Source organism: Anoplophora glabripennis, unplaced genomic scaffold (assembly GCF_000390285.2).
Source record: "Anoplophora glabripennis isolate ALB-LARVAE unplaced genomic scaffold, Agla_2.0 scaffold175, whole genome shotgun sequence".
Taxonomy (NCBI): Eukaryota; Metazoa; Arthropoda; class Insecta; order Coleoptera; family Cerambycidae; genus Anoplophora; species Anoplophora glabripennis.
Genome location: NW_019416926.1, coordinates 705,921 through 719,601, shown reverse-complemented (window position 1 = coordinate 719,601; position 13,681 = coordinate 705,921). Strand labels below are relative to the sequence as shown.

Below are 13,681 nucleotides of genomic sequence, written 5' to 3'. Positions count from 1 at the left end.
CGTAGATTAATATCGTACGTTTTATTTTTATACAAACTCCTAAATGGTAATATTGACTGTAATTATATTTTAAGTAGGCTTAATTTTAACATAAAGCTTCGTACAACAAGATCAACAAACTTATTTTATTTAAATGTAAATCCTAATAATTATAGTTGTAATTCACCTATTACTTTAATCCAGAAAAACTACAACGAGTATTTCAGTCACATAGATTTGTTTGATAAATCATTTAATCAAGTCAGGCGCTGTGCTATTGATGTTTTTTGTTAAAAATTTATTGTCTTTTTTTATGTTTGTTAGATTATATCTTTTTTCCTTAGATATTAGTTTCTTTATCACATATGAACATTTTTTCTTTTTTACACATAAGTACATACGAGTATGTTTCTTCTCTTTTTCTGTTTGTATGCAATGCACATAGTTATATGGTTAATGTAATCTTAAGTGGTATCCTATAATTGGAATTTCTATAGAAATTCTGTTTGATTCCCTTATTTGTAAATAAATAAATAAATAAATAAATATAAAGATATGCAATGAGTATATCTTTTTTACTCCAAATAAAGTGACGTTCGAAAAATACATTTTTTCAAAATCTCTACTAACAAGAAAAATATAACAAAATACTGTTTTAGGTATTCTCAGTTTTTACGTAAGAAATAAGTAGGTACATGTTCCAATATGAGCCAATAAAAAATTTCTTTAGAGATCCGTAACTTTAACCCTGTTTTGCTCTGTTTTGGTCAGAAAAATTGAGGTTATTTTTCTACCCCTAATTAGGACACACTGTGTACATTAATTAATTATTATATACAGGGTTTTTCACGGTAAGTGGCCTATTAAACGTTTCAGAGCAACCAAAGATAATACCGAAATTTTGTTGCGGGTATTATCTTCAATGAAAATAATGCCATCAACGTAGCACTTCCGATTATACCGGAAGTAGCTGTCAACTTCGTTATTTTAAAAGGAATACCCTATTTATTATTGCATTATCGACAAAATAAATTTAAAATAAGTAAAAAATTTTAGAGCTTCCTTGTATCTAAATTTAACCGTTTTCGAGATAATCGACATTTTTTAAAAATGACAGATGCAAGCGTTTCGAAAATTCCTTATATCTTTCATCGTTCTTAAGGCCTTCACTTGCTTTTCGGAATACAAAGAATTTTTTAAGTTACATTTTGAAAACTTGAAACCGACAAAACTTTTTAAATTCAAATGGAACACCCTGCATTATTTTGCACCATATTATAAAAAATGAAATTCTCTTTTCATCGATATAGGCATTATAGGGGTTTCAGTTGTGTAGGACTGTTTACAAATGCCGACTGAACTGGCCACCAATAATACAGTTAAACTATGTTGGGTGCCAGAACACAAAGGCATTTGTGGGAACGAGAAGGCGGATGAACTTGCTAGGAAGGGATCCGAGACAGAGTTCATTGGTCCGGAGCCTTTCTGTGGTATATCTCCCAGTGTGGTCAGGCGGGCTAAGCAAATGGACCGAGACAGAACATAGGAAATACTGGACTTCAAGGGCAGGACATAGCCATTCTAAGGAGCTCATGGAATATCCTTTGAAGGAAAGAGCAAACGATTTAGTGAGCTTGAATAAAATCCGGCTCAGGAGAGTGACACTATCACTTTAGGAAACATCTACTAAAGTTGGTAGACAGTCCGGTCTGCTGAGGCTGTGACTCGGCGGATGAAACTTCTCTGCATATCCTAAGCGAGTGCCCGGGATTTGAACGTAGTAGAACAACGCTCCTGGGCAGACCCTATTTGGAACCCAAGGAACTGAGAGAAGTGTCAGCAAGGAAGCTTTTGGACTTTGTAAAAAGGACAAATCTACTTGCTGAATAGGAGTGGGATGCACAATAGGCCTAATTAAGGAATAAGAAGAAGAAGAAGAATGGGTTTCAGTTTCGATTTTCTGAAATATTTACGATTTTCTCGCATTCTCACGAAAATTACATAAAAATATCATCAAAGATGACTTGAAAGACAAATCTTGGTACTGTCGTTCAGTATTCTACAAGTATCAAGTATATCCAAGGAATATTCACCATGAATCAGAATTATTATTATAAGCTATAAAAATTGCCATCTTGAATCGTCTGAAAATAACTTAAGATTTATGAACAGCGATCTCGAATGTCCCCATTAAAGTCATTTAGAGATGAATTTATCAGTTATATGTTCACTGGAGGGAGTTTATTAGCTGAATCCTGATTTTTTTTTTTACACTTCCATGCGCCTTATTGGGCCGCCGTATTGGATTTTCAAATTCTGCCACATGACATCTCAAAGTACTTGGAAGAACTAATTTTTGTACGCTTAAAACCATTTATTAAATGTCTCCAAATTTTAGCGAGAGCCCTGATCGATCTTACGCGGAACGTCCCATAAGTATATTAAGTCGCATTCAGGGCGAGAACTGGCGTCGCCCTCAATAAAAATAATTCAATGTATTCAAATGGAAACAATTCAAAGTTGTATCAAATCAATTTCTTCAAATTGTAACGTTATATTCGAGAATACAGGGTGTTTCATTTCAGCAGGACGTTACTTTTTTCACATGTAATACCCTGTGCATTATTGCATATTTGAATTCTCACTAAATTTAAAGGCCTACTTCGATGAATAAATATTAGTTTAAATCGTCCATTTTCATTGATATGTGATTTTTGTGGTATTTTCGAAAATATCAAATCTCCGATACTTAATATAATATCAAGATGCTGTTTTCACCATTTGTTAAAACATAAAAACCCCATCTTTTCAATAATAGTATATTGTGCAACAAGTGCGGTAATTGTACATACTATTTTGGATCACTATAGGACCTCTAATCATGTTTTCACAAAATTTAATTTATTTATTTTCAAATTTTTATCCAGTTTAGGTTGATATATTATATCAACTGTCATTTAAATGCCATTTCCTAAAAATAATATTTTATAGTGTTTGTTTTAATTATTCATTAAATGAAAAATCAAGAGATGGCTCTATCATCGGTTAGTTTATTTAAATTTTACATGTTTTATTGTCGCGGGTGACAAGTTTGATTATCGCATGCAAATAAATAAAGTAGGCAAACAGCTATTTACCAACCTAAAAAACAAGCGAAAAGAGAGGATCTATCCCTCATGAGTAATTAGGTATCTAACTACTTTAGAAATTTAAAGTTTTAAATCATTGATATTTTGATTCTTTAAAATAGAATCCTATTTTAAATATGACATATTTTTACATACAGGGTCGGAAAGTCCCCATGGTTCATCGGCCGTTACGTGAGAGCGATAAAGAAAGTCATAGATATCCGTGCGATAGAGAAAGATGGCTATAATGAAGGCGTCTAATAGTTACCGCCCATTTCGCCCTTCAACAAATAAGATCCACTTCTTATTTGTGGAAGGGCGAAATGGGCGGTGACTATTAGACGCCTTTATTATAGCCATCTTTCTCTATCGCACGGATTTCTATTACTTACTTTATCGCTCTCACGTAACGGCCGATGAACCATGAGGACTTTCCGACCCTGTATATGCTTGTATTTACACTTATTTTCTATTAAGATAACTTTTATTGTAAACTATGCTCAAACATCACTTTGGATTTGAAAATTTCATTATGTGGTACCCATTTTATAAACCGGGAATAGCAACAAAAATACGAAAAATCGCAAATATTTCGCTCACTATAAGACGCAAACCCCAATGTATCTTAAAATTGCACATATGTACTATTTTTTATTACGAATGCGGTGAAACGTTTAGGTTGACATAAATAACTGTTATTTAAATGTCATTTTTTAAAAATAATACCTTCGAATGCGTAGGCATTTAAATTTTGCGTGTTTTATTGTCAATTCGCGGGCGACAAGTGTGATTATCGCACGCAAATCCTAAATAGAGTAAGTAAACAGTTATTTACCGACCTAAAAAACAAGCGAACAGATAGGACTTATGCCTCATGAGTCATGACTAATAAAAAATATCTTACTGTGTCTTTAACAACAGGTTCCATTTAAGCATAAAATCAACATATCCGTGATTGAAAAGTTTGAATTTCTAAGGTCCATAATTATTATTTTTCTGTTTAAAATATATTAAACAAAACATTTTTCATGCATGAACGGATGGTAAAAATCACATCTTGTTATCAATTTTAACTTGGGAGGTATTTGATATTTGCAAATATTGTAAACACATATATTTGTTAATTACCAAAATAGTACGACTTATAGCTGTTTTACATTGACAATTTATTCATGAATAAATTGACGAAGTTCTTCATGAATTAATTCACCAATTTATTTATTGGTAAACAGTGTGATTTTATACAGCTACAGACTTTATCAAGTTTTTTGACGCATGAATCAGTTCCACCAACAAATTAAAGAAGCAAATAAATTTAAAAAATGTCACCTTTCCACTCATAATTGTAGTGATACAACAGCGGTATCGTTTTGACATAAATTATATAAATATTAGTTTTCGCAAGTAACAAATCGGTAAAAACAATACAAAACTAGTACGACGCCACACAATTATTTACATATCCCAATAACATAACCTCATCATTACTTCACGAAGAAATTGACGAAAATTAGAACATGTTCTAATTCGTCAATAACTTGATGAATCAATTCATGAAGTTATTTGACAGCAGATTTGGTGCATTACACTTGTCCAATTTCTTGATGAAGCGACTTCATGAATTAATTCATCAATAAATTGTCAATGTAAAACAGCTATTGATACAATACTTGTTTAATTAAAAAATTTAATAATATACAAGGTGCTCCAATTGAAAAAATTAATAGATCTGAAAATGAGAATAAAATAAAAAACAATAAACGTTTTCTGCTACAGCAATGTAAAAATGCTGTCCACTGACTAAAATATTTTTATTTATTCTAAACTATTTACAAAAATAAAAGTATTTTTTCTCATTTCTATGAGATACTATACTCTATGTTACTCTATGAGTAACTCGGATATCTCGGAAAATAGGTAGGTATAAGGGAATAAATGTTTAATTCAGAATTTAACTGTGAATCGGACTACTGAATATATACTGGAGATTCATTTGAAAAGAGGAATTTCAAAGTGTTCAAGGTTGTTTAGTTGGCCATTAAACACGTTAAATATGTGGTTTATTAATCTTTTTCTGCGTATTTTTAGAAGGTTCAATGTCTAAACTACTTAGAATTAAAAGCTGTTGAAGCTCTACTGTTTTTCAAGATATAAGCCCATAAAATTAATCTTAAGATTTTAAAATGTTCAAAAGAAATCTGAAATTGCTGGGGACAGTAACTTTAAAGGATAAGATCGCTTTAACATTATTGCCTTACAAAAACGTAATAAAATACGCTTCTTTATCGCAGAGCAATTTTTGTTATGCTTCCATTCAAAACCCTTTCTTTAATTTGTTCTGATTTACTTTCTGAAGCCTTGGAGCAAGTCAATGTGTGTTTGCGAATGCTTTGTATCTTGTATAAGTGTTATTTGAGTACTATCTTATATAATAGATTCCAAATTATGACATGTTCTATACTTTTTAAAATTTTCTTTATGTAACCGTTAAGAAAGGTAAACTTCGGCATAAAGAGTGGAAAATAGAAAAAAGATCTTTTTTCGATCTTAGTTTAATGATATAAACAAATAACAAATTTTGTCTAACTTGTATGAAACCAGTTACAGAGGTCACTACGGAACGTCAGTTACCATTATCTGAAGAGCTGTTCCATCCATAGTAGTTTTAAAAACCAACAACAGTCAAAATGAACACCTAAGTGTTCTGATAGCGGGCCTGCCCCTACAGAGCCCAGCCCGAAAACAACGAATGGAGGTCAAAGATTGCTAAGATAGTGCAATGTAATTCTGTAACTGGTGGTAACAGGTAGGTAGTACGTAGGCCACGACATAACAACCAGAAAAATCATCGTACTTTAAATATCAGCAGTGTGCCGTGAAAGACTTAAAACTACAAACAATTGAGCATTGCATTCCAGATACCAACTTAGGTTGTCTTATGAAACGTCATATACTGGGTGTTCCATATAAAAGTCCTCAGCCTTGTATATCGGCAACGGAAAGAGATATTTTGATTGTGAAAAAAAACATATAATAGAGCTCATCGATGGCTTCGTCAAGAAGTGCAAATTGAAGATAGCGCTGATATGAAGTCGAAAGAAATTTTTCGTTGGCAGGAACAAGGTTTATCCGATACTTTGTTAAAGTCTAAAGAATTTTTATCAAATAACTATTTTTCAAAAACTTTATAGTTTCAGAGATATCGGGCTGTTCAGTCAGTGAGGCCCAAACTCAAGCGTATTTTAAAGTTTCGTATTATTATTTTAAACAATGAAACAATAATTATCCAAGTCAATTTAACAGTTTTTTTAAGGAATAGTGAAATAAAAAACGTGCTAATTAAAAAACGTTGAACTATAACAAATGTTCAAATACGTTTCCATTTTCTCAAATACACATTTCACAGCTACAGCGACGCCGTAGCTCCTGATCGCTGTACAGCTAGCACAAATCTTATTTATTCGTCCGTCATATCTTCTATTGGCTCAGTATATCTTTTAATATCCCCCATAGAAAAAAATGTAATCTAATTGACCCATTTATACCAATCCATCTTCTAGGGTAGGATCTGTTCAAGTACTCTGTAACTACCTGTAGATTATGGGCAGCCAAATATTGGGCGCCAAATATTGCGTCTCGTTGCCACAGGAATATCTTCTGATAAATATAAAATGTCGTTTTGTAAAAAATTTAAATACCGTGCGCTAGCTAATTGTCCCTCAAAGAAAAGAGGACCAATGAGATATCCATCTAATATGCCACACCACACATTTATTCCAGATTTATTTCGATTGTCAGTTTCTTTTGTCTATCTCGGATTATTGCCGGATCAATAATGACAGTTGTGTCTATTGATGAGACCATTATTATGAAATCGACTTCCAATAATATTTTTTAAGGATACTATTGTCGTCTTGGAAAAACTGAGAAACTGAGAAACGAGATATCTTTCGGGATTATCAAGTCGTAAATGGTTAATAATATGTTTCTCGTATGGATTGAATTTGTTTCTGGACAGTATGCTATGACATGACGTAATTGATGTTAGTTGCCTCTGAAATATTTCTAATTCAAGTTTGAGGATTATTTTCCACATGTTGTAAAACTTCCGCTGTTTTTAGATCATTTGTCACATTACTTAAACGTTTACGTTTATTGATATTAAAACTTTCATACTGCAAAATATTTCTCTTCAACTTTAAAAATGATCTGGGGATGATTTTTCTGATCTGAGGAAACATTTTGTTTCCTCTTTTCAAAGCCTACCGCGATACCGTATAAAGCTTAAAGGCTAGTACGAATTGTAAAGCGAGATACTTCGGATCCCGTTTCACCATCCTATCTTTCCGCCTTGCACCGCTTGGGCTTTCTTCGCTGGTTATTGCTATCGCTTACCGCTTACCGCATTCCGCTTACTAATTTTGCATTGCTTGCTAGGCCATAATACATTCAGACATTCATGAGACATTCAGGATTTATTTTAGGACAAGCCTACAAATAATTATGAATTATTATGCAAAAAGAATAAGGTATTTAAAAAACTCTTGCCATATTTTACAGAAATAATTAAAAACTGTTAAATTGACTTGGATAATTATTATTGTTCCATTGTGTAAGGTAATAATTGGATCTTTAAGGGTTCGGTCAAATAGGAGGCGGACTGTCCACGTGGACGGAATGACCGCAGTCCGCCGCGGAATAGAGTGGTCAGACAGAATGCAGACAAATTAAGGCGAACAAGTATGAAAAGAGTCGTTGTCAAGAGTGGGTATTGTTTTCTCCAATACATTCTTTCTTGAATTCGTATTTTCTTTTGTTGTTCTCAATTGAACATGTCCAGCAGTTCTTCTGACGAAGAAGAATTACTTCTTCTATTCGCTTTGAGTCAAGCAAGACGAAAATGGATGCATGAAATGAATGAAAAAAAGATAATCAGGATGACGAACATGATATAAAAAAACACATTCCCGCACAAGATCTATTAATTTTTCCGTCTTTTCAGCCGTTCCAGTCTCACCGACTGAAGAGTCCGATATATCTATTAAGTTTTTGAAAAATAGTCATTTAACAAAAATTGGTTAGAAGTGAACAAAGTATCGGATAAACTTTGTTACAAAGTTCCTGCCAACGAAAAATTTCTTTCGACTTCAGAATCATCTCCAATTTGCTCTGAAAAAAATCAAGTTGCACTCCTTGACCAAGCCATCGATGAGCTCTATCATGTTTCTTCAAAATCAAAATATATCTTTCCGTTGCAGAGATACTGAGGAATTTTATGTTGAACACCCATTATATTTTTACATATGTTAAAACACCTTCTCAGGATTACAGATCGTTAAGGTTTGATAAGTCTATAATTTTATAGAGGGTGTTTCAGGATTAAGTCGACAAACTTTAAGGAGATATTCCTCATAAAAAAACAAAGAAAAAAATCAAGTATAAAATTTTTTCCAGAGTCGCTTCATTTTCGAAATATACGGCGTTAAACATTTTTAAAAAATTCTATTTTTTTTTAAATAACTTCTAAATGAAGAAGGCTATTTAAGCCAAATTTGGCATGACACATCTTCTTATAAGATACCAGAAGCACCCTTCCGAAAAATCAAATTTGCTATCAAACTATAAGAGTTAGGAAAAAAAGTACACTTATTGTCAATGACAAACTGTTCTATCTAAAAACAGCATAATTTTTTATTTTCAGTAGGGCCGTATTATTTTTTTTATAATTTAATGAGTCTGAGTCCCCATAACTCCGCCACTGGTTGCTTGCGGGACTTCTACTTCTATGGAAAAATGGTATCTTATAAGCAGATGTGTCATGCCAAGTTTGGCTTAAATAGCCTTCTTCATTTAGAAGTTATTTAAAAAATTAGAATTTTTTAAAAAATCTTTAACGCCCTATATTTCGAAAATGAAGCGTCTCTGGAAAAAAATTTATACTTCATCTTATTCTTATTTTTTTTATGAGGAATATCTCCTTAAAGTTTGTCGACTTAATCCTGAAACACCCTGTATATTAATGTACAAAAAGATATTATTGTTAGTTGCTAGATAATAAGCAAAGGCAATCAATATTTCTCTAAAAGCATTGCGCTCTAGTTATATCAATAATAATATTTAAGAAATCAAACCTTCAATTCGATCAATCTTAAGAAATACAGAATATGATAGAATAAGACAGAATATGTAGAAGACGTACAAAAAAAAAGAGTTGGTATCTATATTTTTGAAATGCCAATACCTTCAAAACAACGAAGTTACGATCAAATCTAATGCGTGACAAATTTATAAGCAAAAAAAATCAGTATCCTAGCATGCAAAATACAGTAAATTTGTTAAATACCTGGGCAAAATTTGCAGCAATGATCAGGAACACTGAACTGCTGATCTAGTGGACATGCTAATTTAGGACAATTTGTTTCTGGATTAGTTCTACTACACTTCATACTGCCATCGTGACACTGACACTCCACACACTTCTTTATCGTCACTAACTCACCATGGTCATAAAACTGACCATAAAATAAACAATGTCCTGCGAAAATGTACATAATTGAATCACTTTATAAGTACGGTCTTCTTATTTTAACAAAAATTCTGCCCACAAGAGTTATTATACATATACAAATCCTGCTAGATAATCTTGGAACCAAAATGTGATAACTGGTCAAAATATTCAGTGTCCCATATTTAATTGGACATTAGCTAAGGGATCATAGCGGGCATCAAAATAAAGCGTTTGGGCCCAACATGCCTTAGCAAAATGTTACTCGCTTTCGTTCTACAGGGTGTTTCATTAACTTTCTTTCAATTTATTTTTTGATATCTTGAAAGCTGTTCAACGGATTTCAATGAAATTTGGTATCGTGTTATTACTCAGCACGCGTAATACGAAAATGGAATCAATTTCACCATTGCCGCTAGATGACCCCACTTACAGCAACATAACTTTTCTGTCAAACCTGTATGTACATTCTTCAATTTCACCTAAAAAGGTAGGTATACTTACTTCTTTAAAGTAAAAAAAGTAGACCGATTTCGATTTAAACGTAATTTTTCAATGAGATGTAAGTCTGTATTTATTTTTTGGTATTAAAAACAACGCTATGGTGTAACTAGGGATTTGTTTAACATTACGTGTCAAAGTGCTGTGAATTGAGTAAATTTCTTTATTAACCACTTAAAATACTCGTAATTTTTTAAAAGCTTTAATCGAAAATCAAGCTTCTTTCGAAAAACATAAAAATTGTAGAAAATTGGAAGACGATATCATGATTGTTACCGTAAAGCAGTGACGTACTAATTTATTTAGAAAAATATCCCACCTGTATTTGCGCCACCGTAGCATCTAAATTTTAGGAAAAGGCCCAGATTTTGGATAATGTTTACATACATACATGTGCCAAATTTGTTTAAAAGTTGAACACCCTGTATCTTTTTAATGAAGTGTCCCAGATAAAAACTTTATATAAGACTCCCCCTGTATATATTTTTTAAAATACTCGTAATTATGTCCGCTTTCTTATATTACTGCGACAAGTGCGATATCTAAGATCTTAACTTGCGATATTTGTGGTTGAAGGTTTTACAATTAACTGGTTTTAAGATTTATACCTTACTTTTTTATATTCGCTAAATATCGATTGTAGTTTATCAGAGTATTTAAGATAGAGTATTTAAAAGAAGTATGTGCCAATTTGGACAACTTTTACTACCTCACATGGAATTTTGTGCGTTTTCGCCCACTGTGCAGCGGGAAAAGCACCGCGCAGCACAGCGAATGCCGAGTAGGGTTTCTCGTCGAGACTTCTCGAAGCGAGAATTCCCGGGAAATCTGGCCTTACTCGAGACGGGAAAAAAGTGTCGAGAAATCGAGAAATAGAGAAATTTAAAAATCACGCGCGTCTTAAGTTCTTGACTGGAGTTCATGCGTTCAATTCGTTTCTCGACAAATAACTGAGCGGTTAAAGTGGTTTCTCTACCAGCTCATGATTTACTTAAGTTTTTAAGGCTTTAGTTTACTTTGATGATTTTTTTAATGTACAGGGTGATTCACTATATTTTGACCCCCCCCTTTAACTTTTTTGTTTTAAGAGTTATAAGTTTTCGAAAGTGATAGAAAAACAAATGAAGTTCAAACAAAATGGCCGCGGATGTTAACTTTGTTAATTTAAATGGAACACCCTGTATATTTTTACATATTTGGATATAAAGTTCCTTGTCGAGCATCGTCATATAGGGTTTGTTGGGTCCATCTCTAATAATAGGCGAGATAATATTAAAAAACGAAATGATGTTTTTTTTTTATTAAGAAAATAAGACAGGAATTAAAATAAACTATGGAGAGTATCTTAACTACTCTATCTTAATTCCTATAATATTTAAATTTTCTACTTCTGTGTAACCCATTTTAAATAAATAATAATACAAACTGTCAAACAATAACAATGTTGTCATAATATTACCTGTCACTGTCACGGCCTATCATATATCATTGTCCATGAGTAAATAAGCCCCTCACGGACGGATTTAGTTAAAATACTTATACCCATTTTGGACTATATCAATGTTCGATATGTCAAAATATATTGCAAATAAATCTAAATCCTTACGTAAAAAAAAGGCAGAAATGCCCGAAAAACGTCCAACAATTACAAAATATTTTATTTTCTTAATAAAAAACGTTCTTTTCGTTTTTTAATATTATCTCGCTTATTGTTAGAGATGGACCCCACAAACCATATATGACTGTGCTCGACAGGGAACGTTCTATCTAAATGTGTAAAAATATACAGGGTGTTCCATTTAAATTAACAAAGTTAACATCCGCGGCCATTTTGTTTGAACTTCATTTGTTTTTCTACTATCATATTCGGACATTTCATAAAAAATCGTGCAACTTTTGTATCTCACATTTTTTATAACTCTTAAAACAAAAAAGCTAAAGGGGGTTAAAATATATTGAATCATCCTGTACCTAGTTATAAGACTGTGTAGAAATTTTATTATATGCAGATACCTAATGTTGAAGTGATAAATTAATAGGAAGAACGTTTCTGTATCTTTAAATTAAAGCTTGTTTTTTTTTAAGATTTCTTCGGTTAAATTCGTTATTTACTATTAATAATTATTATTGGAAGAAAACTACGATTCAAAAACATTGAAATAAACATAAGTATATTGAGTGTTTAATAAAAAAACAAGTTATAGGTTTTTAAGAAGAAACTCAGTTTAATTTAGTTTTGTTAGTAGAAGTAGAAACTTAAGTAAGTAATTAATAAAAATACTGAATAAGTAATAAATGTTAATGATGATTGTTAAGTATAATAGTATGTTTATATTTCGCATTGCAATACCAAAATTATGACTTTTTAAGTTTTAGAAATTTCTCGAGAATTCGAGAATTCCTGGGAATTCCTAGTCGAGAATTCTCAAGACCCGAGAAAGAAAATAGGCCGAGAAGGGAGATACAGCCCCTAAGGGAGATACAGCCCATTGAAGGGGTAACTCAGGAATCAGTTTTTATTGCATAACTTCAAAACTGTTTAATATTAAATCACGAAATTTTGGGGTTGTATTACTATTTATATACTTAATAATCAGCATAATATACAGATCAAAATTTGCTACAGGGGCGTCAGAAAATGTGGGACCATGGGTCTACTTAATGAACCGAAATTATGAAAATTTATCATATTTTGCATAAAAAGGTACTCTTGTCAGATTTTAATAGCATAAGTCGTTTTCTAGTAAAATCCGTTTCAATAAATCATTACGTGCTCAAATATTCCGACTGAAAATAGATGTATCAAATTGTGTCATGAGAATATTACTATTTATGACACTTAACAGAGGTGTCGAGTATGTGTCAATTACTGATTAGATTACCTACTCAATATTCCAATCTAAGACATTTGAATTTAGATACTGTAATAAACATAGAATAAACTATATTATTACAGGGCTACTAGTTTAGATACAGAGGAATCCGCGCGGACATACGAAAAGGGTAACATAAATAAGCTCCGTGCGGTTTCCGCCGTGTCTGAACTAGCCTATAATAGTCCAATATAGTCCAATTAAATCGCAATTTGGTCCACTTGCCTGAATTTTTGATATAAGTTAGTTTAAGTTATATAATAATGATGTAGTTCTGAAGGCTGATAGCCGAATGAACGAGCTGAGGCTGCGACCAGCGCTTTTATAAGGGGGAGAATACTTATACGACTCACATCGACCAATCAGAAGCGAGAACGCTTTTTCGGGGGTACTACGCGTTATTTTTTTCGCGAAAATGATTACGTAACAGTAAAAATTTACTGCGTAGTTTCTATTTTACACGGGCCCTTACGGGGATAAAATTGTATAAAAGGGGATGAAAATAAGAGAAAAATGTCACACGACACCCTCGGATGTTTACACAGACGAGCCGGCGAAGAAAGAATAGCGCCAGAAGAAAGGGCCCTAGCCGGCGGGGCCCAGCCAGGGCAGGAGGAGGCCCCACGAACCGATCCAATCCCGCCGCGTTGGCGGTCCGGAATGACGGGGAAAGGGCCTACCTCTACGAGGCGTCC

At 32.7% G+C, this 13,681-nt stretch overlaps 1 protein-coding gene across 3 annotated transcripts in view; it reads right to left on the bottom strand.

Annotated features, from left to right (window-relative positions):
* The window catches only part of LOC108904790 (protein kinase C-binding protein NELL2-like), a 269,898-nt gene that overhangs the window by 141,230 nt on the left and 114,987 nt on the right, over positions 1 to 13,681 (bottom strand). For 2 of the 3 annotated variants that reach the window (XM_018707465.1, XM_018707466.1), the window contains exon 7: positions 9,451 to 9,642. The exons of the other annotated variant lie outside the window; for it this stretch is intronic. In XM_018707465.1, coding sequence (XP_018562981.1) covers positions 9,451 to 9,642 — 192 coding nt within the window. The remainder of the gene's footprint in view (positions 1 to 9,450; positions 9,643 to 13,681) is intronic. 3 annotated transcript variants of the gene reach the window in all.